At 37.9% G+C, this 14,333-nt stretch overlaps 1 protein-coding gene across 1 annotated transcript in view; it reads right to left on the bottom strand.

The window, feature by feature from the left end:
• Positions 1–691: 691 nt before the first annotated feature.
• Positions 692–14,333, bottom strand: part of LOC124619328 (protein numb) — a 238,225-nt gene continuing 224,583 nt past the window's right edge. Inside the window, exon 12 of the mRNA XM_047145637.1 lies at positions 692–3,676. Within this exon, the coding sequence (XP_047001593.1) occupies positions 3,409–3,676 (268 nt within the window). The 3' untranslated portion in view covers positions 692–3,408. The remainder of the gene's footprint in view (positions 3,677–14,333) is intronic.

Genomic DNA, 14,333 nt, shown 5'->3' with positions numbered 1-14,333 from the left:
AAGAGCCCAGTTGAGGGCCTGCAAGCAAACTGTCTGCATGCTAGACACGTGGGACCTACAACTGGAGTTGTGGACCGTGGTGCAATTTTGAATGACACAGTAGCGCTCTCATTGTTGTCCTACACACCCTGACAGCAAATTTGTATGTGAGTCTGGTGATTTGGCTTCTTGTGCTGGAATTCATGAACAGCATACCAGTTGTGGGGTTGGGGGGTTCCAACTGGATAAAACTCTCCCACATACTGCTTTTGTAACCCAAATCCTGTACAGTGTGTCGACACTCAATCACCATTCACATTTGCAATGGTCTCTCTCGCGCTTACATTAACCTGTGATCTTGCAATATTAAACACTTAAATATGTTACCTAGACAAGCGTATTCATCTTCACAAAATTTCATTACTCTGCATAAATTATTTTTTGATGTTGCAATTTTTTTTCTGTCAGTGTATACTGTATTTTTGCTTCATTCTATTCACAACAGTTGTAAACATATTACACAGACACCAATACGTAACCTGCTGCCCTCTTCCTCTCTGTCCAAAAACCAGGCAAGTCTGCTGTCACTGATTTCATTTCCAGTCTTAAACTGGGACAAGGGCAACACTGCTGCTGCGTCTCTGCTGCTTCTCCACTGTAAGAGAACTCTGAAAGTGAGGGACAGAGGATAAATATATGTAATCAACACCAGTTTACCTCGCAATATGATATATTTTCTATGTTAGCGAGCACAAATATAACGAACGACAAGAAGCAGGGCTGGGGCGGCTTGCGAGGCCGCACCTTAGCCAGTGCTGGTCCCACCGACCACAGGAATATTCAAAAAATATCTCTTCTGCACCAAATACTGATGAATATCTAACAGGTAAGTACAATTTAAGTACATAATTAATCAGGTTGGTGCCTCATCACACCCTCCTGGGAATGGTACAATTAAACATTTCTAAACTCTGAGTCATATTTAACACAACAAATTGTCTACAAGCTAGTTGTAATAAGTTAAAATTTTCTTTGTGCTTAATATTTCAAGGAATATAGCCAGCATTTGCCCCCTCTTCGACCTCTCCACTGCATACACTAGTTATTCTGGCTCTCCATTCAGAAACTACATAACAGAGACCAACGAGTAATTTCTAAGCATCAACATGTAGCTTCAGTTAGCTGAGACTGTGAAATCCTTTGAAAACTGTCTTTTAAAAAGGTGGTTTCCAATTTCGCAATATTTTATCGAACATGTCACAGATCTAATGACAGTTGTAAGGTTCAGTAAATAGCTAGGTCACATTTTTAGCTTCCACTTGCATTGATTTATGAAAGAAACAGAGAAAAGAAAAAGAACTAAACAGTCTGTTGCCACTGTCACAATTATTTTTTCTTATCAAATTTGCTTGTCTTGTTGTGTGATTGCCTTCAGAGATTGGGAAATACTGGGAGAAACTTATGGGGAAACTAAAACTAGGTTCAACCTGGAAAGCATGATCTGGTAACTCCTTAGTAGGAGTGACGGCTTTCGAGGCAGAGAAGCGCATTCTACATAACAGACCAAATGAATTGAATTAATCAAGCATATCTTGTGACAGCAGGAAAATCACTACTGTCTCTGCATGCACGTTAGAAATTTGACTCCAAAAGCAGTTACCTATTTTGTGCTTGTTTCGTGCAAACCACATCCGTTTAAGCTAATGTGTGTGTATTTGTGGTATCAATTGTGAGAAAATGTGAGATAGAAGTATTGTTTGATAAATAGGAAAGTTTCTCACTACACATATTTCATGTGTTCATTTAATACTGTAACATCATTGATTATTTACATATTTGTTGTTAAAACTGAAGATCTAGATTACGTATTAGGTATTTCTAGAATTTACATGAGTATGTGTAAACGTACTATTTGGCAGTACACCATATACTTTTTATCACCTGTTCTTGATTCCTTTCATATAGAGATAAACAAAATTTGCACTCTCTTTCACACACACACACACACACACACACACACACACACACACACACACACACACAAATGTTCCCAGATATTCTTTCACAACATTTAAGTACATGTTTAGAGACTTTGAATCAATATAAAAAAACAGAGTTGCTTCATGGCTCACAACCAATACAATATGAAAAACAGGCTTCTAAACAGAAGAATCAGTACCATAAGCACCAGTTAAGACCTTTCATACAATTCAGTCAGAAAAAAATAGCAGCACCAGCAGTGGTCAGGAGGCAAAAACTGGCAACAATTTGACATATCATGTCAATAACTTTTCAGAAACATGAATAGTACTTCAAGTAACAGTACTGTGTCCTCCCTATTTCAAATCCTTATTACCAGTCTCACAGATAACATTCTTTCATTAACATACAGCAAGCAACTGAAAAATGGGACAAATTCATAATGTCAATAATTACCCAAACTTTTTCACTTGATACATCATGGAATTAAGTGGCATTAATGGAAGAAACATATTTCAGTCACTATTTCATAGCGGGTGACTGTGAGACCACCATATTGAAATTTTTCTGAAGAGCACTTTGTCCCTCCCATTGACCTTCACACACTACCATGCACAAACTATGGAAAAATTAAAAAAAAAAGAAAATAAACTAGTTGTGAAGTCACTCCGTATGAAACCCCACACCTTTCCTCAGTCTGTCAACTGGATACTAAGCATGATTACAACACGGACAAATGAACATCTCCCATAAAACTAAGAGCAGGCCCTGAATTCTACTGCAAAGCAAAAAACACAGCCTTTTTAAGGAATAAATACTACATCACAATGTTTGTCATCTTACAGAATTTCTGATAACAGTCATACTTGAGAACCTTCAACCAAGTTATTCTGATTTACAGACAGGAAAAAAAGTAGTGTGCTTTTATGTTACGACACTGGTACACCGCGTCAGCTATAAAAACTATTTTACCTCTAATACAAACAGATATATCACGAACTGCATTCCATCAACTGAGATTTATGGGTGAGGCGTACTTGGGCATGACAACACAAAAGTGAACACTATAACATCAATAACATGAAATTGTGGGGCATTAAATAAGATGACGTTAAACAAAAAGCAACAAAGTATACAAAAAATTCTTCACATTTTTTCTTCACTTGCCTGACACAGTATAACGAAAGAATTAAATAAAATAAAATCTAAGGCTTTTCAAAGGAGATAATAGTATTCTTGTTATCTGTCATTCAGGGAAAAAAGGGGGGAGGGTCAGAAAATGGTGGAGGAGGAGTCATATTAATAAAATGTCCTCTAGTACAATGCCTGTAACTATATACTGAATTTTGAACTCAGACTGTCACTTGACTGGGGAAGGTTATGTAGCAACATCCAAAATAGTTATCACACAAAGCAGCAACCAGGGAAGTCTGCAAAATATGTCCACAATTATAGCTGCACAGCAAACGGATTTGTGGCTCGATGCTCCCGTGTCGCAGATGGTGGAGCTGCCCATTCGGCATCAAATGGATCTCGACGTGTGCCAGAAGAGAAGACATCAGCCGAACCCAGAGAGTGGGCGCGCAGGTGCTGGAGGGGTGGAGCGCGCCGCGGAGGTGTCGATGGGGCCACTGCTTCCACTACGGCACCGAGCCACTGATCTGGTTGTGGGAGACCACTGGCCGGAGCTTTCACAGGCAGTGCCACCGGCTGCCTGCTGCAATACGAAGCAGAGCATGCAAATAAATGCTAATCACTTGACACTGAAAAGCTTCAAATGAATGCATTTAAGCCATAGCCTACTTTGAAATGGTTTCTTTTTTAATTCATTACATGTATATGATGAATATTCAAAGAATTTTTAGCCTCAGTTTCCATTTGTATTCAGATTTTAGTTTTATGGTGCCTATAAATGGCTTCTGGGAAATATACAGCAGACAGTCATTTTAAAGAGAAAACTACTGAAGTTGACAAGTATAGTTATCTGTCTAAACTGTGGTGTAAAGTTTGTGAAATCTAGTTGCAGAGATATGGTCAGAGATTCATACGCACACACAGAATATGCCAGTAACCCTTTTGATCCAAGTTCTCCTGCAGTATTCTTTTAAATTGTTCATATAACTATGAAAATTAAATATCAAGTCTAAAGGTGAGTATGACTATGTTGTGCAGGTGTGTATCTTAAATCTTATGCAAAAATATTAATAACACACTGTACAACTCTTGACACCTACTGGGAACACTCCATTGCTAATGGAGATGTTAACACTTTTGTAGCTGCAAGGGCCAAGTGTCCTACTTACATGACCTGCTGAAGGGGGGCAAAGATACTGTCTGTCACAGCAGCACACGGTGGGCTCAGTCTTGCAATTGTTGCAGGCTATGTCCACTGTCAGCTGATCACACATTCCAACACGCAAAAAACTACTCTTCAATCATACTGTTTATAAAATCAGTATTGAACTGAACAGCGACTGTGATAGCAGTTTTTGATAACCATGAAAGAGAATGTCAAAACTAATCCTTTCTGTTATAATGTCATCGTTGGCTGGGAAAAATTAGTTTAGAAAAATGGTATGAGCTTTCTTATTTGTGACTGACAAATCCTGTAACTTGAGATTTACACTACCAAATCTCATTAATATCAAACACGTTTCAATATATAAAGTTTTAAAGTGAACAGCTCCTATGGTAGACGCCAAAATCTCTCACCATTCTGTGCGCCCCATGGCAGCAAGTGTTGCTGAGAAACTGGTAGGCTAATACATACCCTTTCACATTATATACTATTGTATAATGCGTACTTTTTAAATTAGGAAGTCCAATTACAGTTACTGGGCCATGTGTGCTGTTACCTGTTCCATGTGGCTTTCAGTGCTGCTGAGGGACTACAAGTGTCCCCTAGAGAGAGAGAGAGAGAGAGAGAGAGAGAGAGAGAGAGAGAGAGAGAGAGAGAGAGAGAGGGGGGGGGGGGGGGGGGCGAACGCTTGTCTTGTGTACATTAGGAAATCAAATTGTATCTATTCGATCGACTGATAAGCAGAAAGGAAACGGGCAGGTAAAAGCTATAGAGCTTTTATAAACAAGAGCATACTTGGGACCCGGGTTTGATTCCTGATTGGGTCAGAGCTTTTCTCTGCTCATTGACTGAGTATTGTGCTGTCTTCACCATCACTCCATCCTCACCGACACGTGACTTGCCGAAATGGTGTCAAATAAAAAGACTTGCACCAGGCGGCCGGGCTCCCCACAGGTGGGACTACTGTCCAAGCTACAACAAGCATTATCATATCTATTTGCCATTGGGTAAAATCAAGCAGTGGAAAATCAAAAAGTGGAAAATCCAGGGTGGAATAGTTACAATATCATGAAAATGATAGATTGCTACTCGCTACACGTAGGAGATGCTGAGTTGCAGACAGGCACACAAAAGGCTGCTATACATGGAGCTTTTGGTGAAAAGACCTCATACTACAGTGGAAAACACACACACATTCATGCAAGCACAACTCACGCACACATAATCACTGTTTCAACCTGCCGAGTCCAGTCTCTGTGGCCAGAGACAGTGATCATGTGCAAGAGTTGTGCTTACATGAACGTACGTGTGTTTTCTACAGCAAAAGGATGCCTTTTGGCCAAAAGCTCTATGTATGGCGGTCTCTCTGTGTATCTGTCATGACTCGTCATCTCTTCCACATGGTGAGTAGCAATCTATCCTTTCCGTAATATCGTCGTTCCACCTGCTGGGCATAAACGTATGCCCTTCGCCAAGAAAGGGTTAAACACCAATGCAAAGTGGCAGAAGGAAATGCAGTTATAATATATACACGAGAGGCATTCTGTTCAACCAATGATACTTCTGAATAGGGGTGTCCTACGCACACCTTTAGTCAATCTTTTTATTATGCAACATAACTGGAGCAAAAATAGTTTAAACTAAGAATGGACATGAAAAGGACGACTTTTAGTGCAAACAATTTGCAAACCTATGTGAATGTCTAACTACAATGAGCGCGTCTTCTAAGTAGGTAAACATATCATGTTATATTGCACCCAATTGTCTCACACATACTTATCATTGTCAAAACAAAGCAACGAATCCAGAAAAATATCTCTTGCCGAGTACCTAGTCTCTCTCTTTTTTAAGCTCAGTATTTGAAAGAAAATAAATAAAATATAATACAACATTCTATAAAATGATGAAACAGAATCTCTGGCCAGTACTTGCCTTTAGGAGGTGAAATATCAGTACTGCCAACAAACATATACAAAAACACCACACCTATCATCAGTATTTATTTATTTATTTACATTTTCTTTGTGTGGAGCCATCATAATGATGGCTTTTGCAAACATCAGACTTAACACTATGGTTATATTTACACTTATAAAATACACTATTCTGTAGCTGTTGCTTGTTATGTCTATTGTTTACATTTATCACATTACAACTGATACGCTAATACCTCATGTTACAATCACTATCTTAAAATTTGTTGAAAGAATATAAACATTTTTCTATTAGAAACGATTTTAATTTTGTTTTAAAAACATTTCCTGTGTACGTTCTTAGAGCGTTTGGTAGCTCGTTATACCCAATCAAACCATTTATATACGGACTTCTGTCAGTCATTTTTAACGTTGTTCTGTTACGGAAATAGTTACACTTTGTTCTAGTGTTGTGATCATGTACATCACTGCCCTTGATAGCTTCTGTTGGTTGACTTATAAAAAATACAACTATTTTTAAGATGTACAGAGAATATATTGTCAGATATTTGTGCTGCACAAACACTTCACAACATGAATCTCTATGCCCCATCCCATGTATATGTCTTATTGCTCTTTTCTGTAGTAGTAGTCTTTTTAAATGTACATCAGCTGCACAGCCCCAGAGTTCAATTCCGTAACTGAAAAAGGGGTAAAGTGTCCCATAATACACCAATTTCAGTGCTTGGCTAGGAACTATCTTTGCGAGCTGGCTGAGGAAATATAAGGCACTACTGACTTTTCTGTATACATAATTAATGTGGTATATCCACCGCGAATTTTCATCAACGTACACACTAAGGAATTTACAGTTACCATTTTCTGTTGCAGAGATATTACACACACTATTCATATTGTTGTTGTGAGAACTGCCTGTTTTAAATGTCAGTAGTTGAGATTTGGTGACATACACCTTGAGTCCCTGGTCATTGAAGTATTTTGTTACTTCTATTCCAACACTAGTAGCACGAGATTCTAGCTCATTAGATTCACTTCCATATAATAAGATTGGCGTGTCATCTACATAGCTTACAATATGGGAGTTAATGGGTTGTGCAATGTCATTAATATATATAAGGAAGAGAAAGGGTCCAAGGATTGAGCCCTGTGGTACACCTTGTAATACAGGTTCACTGGTGGACTGGGAGTTCAAGATTTTACTATCTAGTTTGTATGACAATTTAGTGCCTTGCTTACAACTCAGCAGGTATGTGGTTAGAAGATTCATGGCTTGATCCCTAATACTGTAAGATTTAAGCTTTTTAAGAAGTACCCAATGGTTTACCGTATCAAATGCTCGTCAGGTCCAAAAATATACCTGCAGTCTGCATCTTACAGTCCAACAGACAGTAAACTTCATGGATGAACTGCGTAGCTGCTGTGTTGTACTTAGCTCTTTTCTAAAGCCACGTTGCGAATCTACAAGCAGTTTACGTTTTGTGAAAAAGGCACTTAGCTGACAAAGGATAATGCTTTCGAATATCTTATTAAAAGTGAGAATTAATGATATTGGACTATAGTTGGTGACATCTTCCTTACTTCCCTTTTTATACACTGGTTTCACTACACTCATTTTTTGAACCGTTGGATACGTGGTTTCTCAAGTGCTGCAATTAATAAGGTGAGTAAGAGGTTTAAAGATTTCTTTTAAGCACACTTTAATAATAGCACTGGATACGCCATCCCATCCAGATGAAAATTTTTTCTTTAGCATGTACATTGCCCTGCAAACCTCCTGCTCATTCACTTCCACAAATTCAAATTCGGTACCCTAGGTCAGATGGCATCCGGTCTCTACCTGTGAATCTATAATATGGGTTGATTGTTTGCCAGAAATGTAGTAGTTATTAAAAATATTACATACAGTATCTGTGTTTTTTATAATGTTACCATCATGTCTTACGCCGAGTGGTTCCATGTTCTTGTTGGGACCTTTCCGGTATTTGTCAATCAGCTTCCAAGATACTTTGGTTATGTTGTCAAACTGTTCTATTGTTTTGCTGTTAATCTGTCTCCTTAGGTTAACAATTTCAGTTTTAAAAGTTTGCTTGGCCCTATTCTATTTTTCCTTGAAAACCTGCATAGTAGTAGCTTTATAAAGCTGGTTTAGATCATGTACTTGCTGCCTGAGCCTAATCAGATTTGGTGGGAGTTTTTGTCTAGGATGACTTCCATTTTGACAGTGTTTAACTACCTTCTGAATTTCTCTGAAGGACAACTATATTCATAATGATGCAGTAGGGTTGAGTAGAATTCATTCCATTTCTCATCCTACCCTTTTACCTGGTACACAGAATCCCATTTCTCATTTGCTAGTTTGTCTTTAAGAGGTATTCAGCATTCATTTCTGTAGCACAATTTTTGTTATTTTAGGCACGAATGAATTTATGTATTCTATTGCCTTACACAATTGGTCAGAATAAAGAAAACCTAAGTTAGTGTAATTTACCTTATCTATAACATCTTTGTTGATTATGGCCTAATCTACTCTAGTGGAACATGTGTCTGTTACTCTGGTGGCAGAGTTCACTATATTTACAAGATTGTATTAGGTCAGTACATCACTAAGTTTCCAGTTTACTATACTATTTGAGTTTGCATCTATATTAAACCCACCTAATATGGTAAGGTCATTAGAACTGGCCTGACCAACAACACTACTAAATTTATCCATTAACAGCATTATATCAGCATTTGGTGGCCTATATACGCCAATCACTTTATGCTTTGGTAACTTAAGATCGTTACTGTGGAGTACAATACCTGCCATTTCAATTGATCCTTCTTTGGTGTGGTGTTCAAGAAAGGAAATTTTTTTTTAGCTTCTATATCCTTATTAACATAAACTGCCGCACCACCACCTTTATGGTTTTGCCTACAATAACTATTTGCTAGTACGTAACCTTCTAATCTATAATATATTATTTCACTGCATTTTAGACCATGTTCTGTCATTACTAGTACATGTGACAAGTGTTCCTCTATGAATATTTGTAGTATGTCTAGTTTGTTTCCGAGATATTGCTCATTTACGTGCATTACCTTTAAGGGTGTTATCCCTTCTTGTTTATTTACTATCTTGCACGAATCAAAATTGTTTGTGTGGTATTGATAGCAACGATGCCATGGCGTAGGTGCAAGTTCATAAGTTGGAACTACGAGACACCGATGACAGTGCCTTCTAGCAGGCGCTGTTCATCTCTACGAGTGCTGCTGCAGATTCTACCCATTTGATTCCTAGGAGACGACCTAGCAACATTGTTTCTATTTCACAGTGGGCAAACCACTACTTGTATGCAAAGTTAAGTAAAGGCGATTTTAGTTCACACTGTAGCGCCAAGTGTTCTACCTCACCTACTCGCTTACTTCATTCGACCAACCTTTCAGTTTTCAGGAGCAGACCCACACGCCACCTTCCAGTCGGGATACAAAAGTTTGAGTTACACTTTTTACGACATTTTGCATACACTGGTTTTTTAGAACTGTCCTACAATGACTGATCACTTATTTCACAGCCTGGCTTTTCTTTGCTTGAACATGACTCAGTCATATCCAAAATACATCCCTGAAAACTATTATTGTCGTCCTCTATTCTAAAAAAGTCTCGTGGTTGTAGCCCAGAGCAATTGGAGCTTTCTCCACACTGTCTTTCTCACACAGTTTGCTTATGTGGGAAACTAGCTTGGCCTTCCCTTTCCTGTTTAAGTGGAATCTGTGTTTTGTGTGTTCATCACGACCCATCTTACTTAAGTCTATCAAATGTACATGGCTAAATTTATCACACAGTTATCTTTAGCTCGGAATTGTAGTGTCGAATCTCTTTGTTTACACATGACCACAGTGGTAAATCATGTCACACTGGCACATTTGTGATGACAATGTTCATCTGAAATAGTACATCTACATCTACATCCATACTCCGCAATTCACCCGACGGTGTGTGGCGGAGGGTACCCTGAGTACTTCTATTGGTTCTCCCTTCTATTCCAGTCTCGTATTGTTTGTGGAAAGAAGGACTGTTTGTATTCAGTTTATTCACCATTGACCACTTACAGCGGAATAGGTCTGAACATTAAATATACAATTAACAACAACTTTACAGTAAAGTTTTTACAATTTAATTCCTTTTCTTTTAGGAATATTCTTATATACTAATGTCAATGCTTATTTCAAAATATTCTGTTATCTTATAAAATGGGTGTTTGAGAAGCCAGTCATAAACCTTACGTTTGAAAATATTATTGGTCAGTGACCGAGCAGATGCTGGAAGTTTATTGAAGAGTTTTAAACTCATTATTTTGTGTGAGTTTGCAGTCTTTGTGAGTCTGTGTCTTGGTATGTCAAAGTCCAGTTTGCCTCTGGTGTTGTGGGGATGTATGTTCTCTCTGGTCTCGAACTCATTTAAGTTGCTTTTGACATAAAGCAGGGCTGTGTAGATGTATAGATTCACCACAGTTAATATCATGTGCTTGATAAGGAGGGGATGGCAGTGTTCCTTGGGCTTAGCTTTGCTTATTATTCTGATTACTTTTTTTTGAATTTTCAGAATTTCACTGACAAAGCAAGAATGTCCCCATAACAATATGCCGTAGGAAATGTGTGACTGAAAGAGGCCAAAATATACCACCTTTAGATACTCATCAGTGACTATATCTGTCAGTCTCCAGATGAGGTAACACACTCTTGCTATTCTCTTTCAGGTATGGCTAATGTGTTCCTCCCAGTTTAATTTTGAGTCAATGTGGAATCCTAATAATTTTATTGATTTGCTTTCAACAGCTGTAGTTAAACCCAGAATTAGCTCTTGTGTTTTATCAGGATTACACAGGAGTTCATTAGAAGAAAACCAATCCATTACTAGTTCTAGTTTTTCCTGTGTTGCCTGATGCAGTTCTGTTGTGTCATGGTGTGTATTGAGCAACGTTGTATCATCTGCATAACACACAACTGAATTTGCTCCTACATGGTAAGGTAAGTCATTAATTGCAATGATAAACAGAAAAGGACCTAGGACCGAGCCCTGAGGCACTCCACTCCGAACTTCCTTCAGTGAAGAGCATCTATTTTTAATTGATACATACTGTCTCCTGTTACTTAAGTATGATTCGATTACATCCAAAGATGGTTTGTGTATGCCATAAAATTCCAGTTTTGCAAGCAGGGTGTTAGATGGTATGCAGTCGAAGGCTTTGCTAAGATCGCACAGTACGACTGACACTAGATCCTTATTTTCGAATGCAGTTAACACCTGGTTAACAACTTCAGTGACAGCAGTAGTGGTGTTTTTACCATGCTGATATGCAAATTGTCTGTTGGAGAGGAGATCATGCTTATCAAAATAGTTATTTAGTTGACTGTACATTACATATTCAAAAACTTTAGAAAAAATTGGGACAATAGAAACTGGTAGATAGTTTTGGGGCAGATGCTTATCTCCCTTTTTAAAGACCGGTATTACTTCAGCAGTTTTGAGTGCATCTGGGAAAACTCCAGATTCTAAACACATATTAAAAATAAAAGAAAGAGGTTGACAGATAAGGTGTATTATTTTTTTCATTAGATAATTAGAAAACCAATAACAGTCCATGCTTTTGGAGTTGGTGAACCTTGCCACAGCTTTTACAATATCCTCTGGGGTGACAACATTCCAGTGGAAAGTATACATACTATGGGGCACAGCACAAAGATGATCTAGTGCACAAGTGCCATTTTGCTTGATTTTGTTTTTCAGCTCACTCACTGAGGTTAGGAAGTAATTATTTACTTCTTCTGGGACCAGCATTGCATCTTGTGTATGGGTTTGTGAATTATATTGGTTGATGATATCCCATGCTGCTTTACATTTGTTGGGAGCACTTTCAATGTAATGTTCACATGCTTGTTTTTTGGCCAAGGACAGTTTGTCTTTGTAGATTTTTTTACATTTTAGATAAGCTCTATAAGAAGTATTATCTAGCTCAGGTCCTTGTTTACAAGAATTTTTATATATTCTGTACAGTCTGAGCACCTCCTCCCTAGTGAAAGCTAGCTCATCTGTATACCATTTTAGCTGTTTGTTTTTCTGTTTATGTTTAGGGCAACTTTTGATTAATGGTGAGCAGGAGTACCATAACTCTACGAGTATTTCCAGGAATTTGTTGAACACCATTTCACCAGCACCCTTTCCAGGTTGTGTGTTGTATACAAAGTCCCAGTTAACATAAGATATTCTGTCAATAAATAAATTAATATATTCATCTTTCTGCCCTCTTACCCATGTGGCATTAGACTTGATTCTGACTGATTTGTCTGATTTAGGCAACTGATCACAGGAGAATGTTAAAATCAATGGTTCATGATCAGCTAGGGCTCCACTGGCAAGTCTGACGTCGTACATATCTCTAGAAAAATTTACTATAATATTATCTAAGCACGCCTTATCCCGTGTTGGTGTGTAATTTGTACATTGTAAATTTAGTGATCTTAAGATATTAAAAAACGTTCTAGTAACATGTTCATCACTGTTGGCCATTTCAATGTTGAAATCGCCACAGATAATTAGTTTTATGTTAGATTTTAGTATTTTCCTCATAAGCAGCTCAAATCTTTCGAAAAATGTATTTACATCTCCTCCTGGTGATCTATATAAGCTAACAATTATGGTATTCTCTACGTTTAGTCTTATACAGCTAAATTCTCCATCTAGTTCTGCACAGTAAGAGCTAACATCTATTTTAGTAAACATTATACAATCTTTAACAAATATTAGGGCACCTCCATTCTTTCTTTCACTTCTACACATAATGTCTCCAACAGCATACCCCTGAGGAACAAAATATTGTACTTGATCGTCTGTCAGCCAATGTTCTGAGATACAAACAACATCAACGTTTTCAATACTGCACAAATGTTCTAATTGTAATACTTTGTTCCTAATGCAGCGAATGTTCGTTTGCATCACAGTAACAGATTTATCTTTATTGTTTATTGTCTGAGAACACACTCTCATTCGAATGTCGCTTTTAGCACCTAGTTCAAGTACAGGAGGTTTATTACCTGCCGATTCACAGACTTTTATACTAAAAAATGACGTACATTCCAGGTATTACTCAAACCGCTACTTTCGTAGATCGTTTTATTCCGTGTGAGTCTTTCTTTAATTATTTCATTGACACGATCGCACACAAACTTTCTCCCTTCATAATTTAGGTTGCGCCCGTGTCTGGTGTGAAGGTTACGCTTAAGTTTACTTATATCGACCACAGCACAATTTGCGTATTCAGAGCACAGTTTCTTTATTTTAATATTCGTTCTTCGAATTTCTTTATTAACGCACGAACTATAGATTAGATCGTGCCTATGAGGCACTGTAGCAACAACTGTATTCCTTGATTTATTTTTTTCTAGAAAGTTCTGAAGCACTTTTACGCAGACATCTGCTTCATTTTTCGCAACATCATTTGATCCCGTTATGCAAACGACAAAGTCATTTTCTTGCGTGGATTTTGTTTGAATGCAAGCGTCTAAAACGTGTTTAGTTCCCGCTCCAGGTTTAACAACACTGGTCACTGCTAAGTCTCGATTTATTTCTGGAAACATATTTGATAAATTCCTGCCATGGCTATCTGTTAGAAAAAGCACACTGTTCTTTTTACCTGTTGTTTCCCGTTTATCAACATTTTTCCCAGAGTGACCATTCGTTTTCAACGCATTGTCTTTTGAATGGTCTGGATAATTTACACTGTCTTTAACTCCATCACTGGACTGCAGAACACCATATTTGTTTTTATCCGTAAATGTAACTGCTGTTGCAAAGTTCGTTTTCATTTTTCCAGCTAAAGTCCTACCTTTGTGTCTCACTTCTGTCCACTCGGACGATTTGTGCCTTTCGTCAGGTGCCACTTCGGATGATTTGTTCTTCGACCGTAGTTCCCGATTTTCATTCTTGAGTGTGGTGATTTCGGTTCTTAAAGTGTTGACTAAGAATTGTAGACCTGAAACTCGTTCTCTTAAATTTGTTATTTCGACGTTACAATTCTCGCACACTCCCTTTTTTAGTACATAACTGTAACTTTTTCTCGTCTTAGGGTTATACATTTCTACACTCGCGGCCATCTGTGTGG

This window comes from Schistocerca americana, chromosome 6, assembly GCF_021461395.2.
Source record: "Schistocerca americana isolate TAMUIC-IGC-003095 chromosome 6, iqSchAmer2.1, whole genome shotgun sequence".
Taxonomy (NCBI): domain Eukaryota; kingdom Metazoa; phylum Arthropoda; class Insecta; order Orthoptera; family Acrididae; genus Schistocerca; species Schistocerca americana.
Note: the sequence above shows the minus strand (reverse complement) of the source record. Positions and strands in the feature narration are given on the sequence as shown.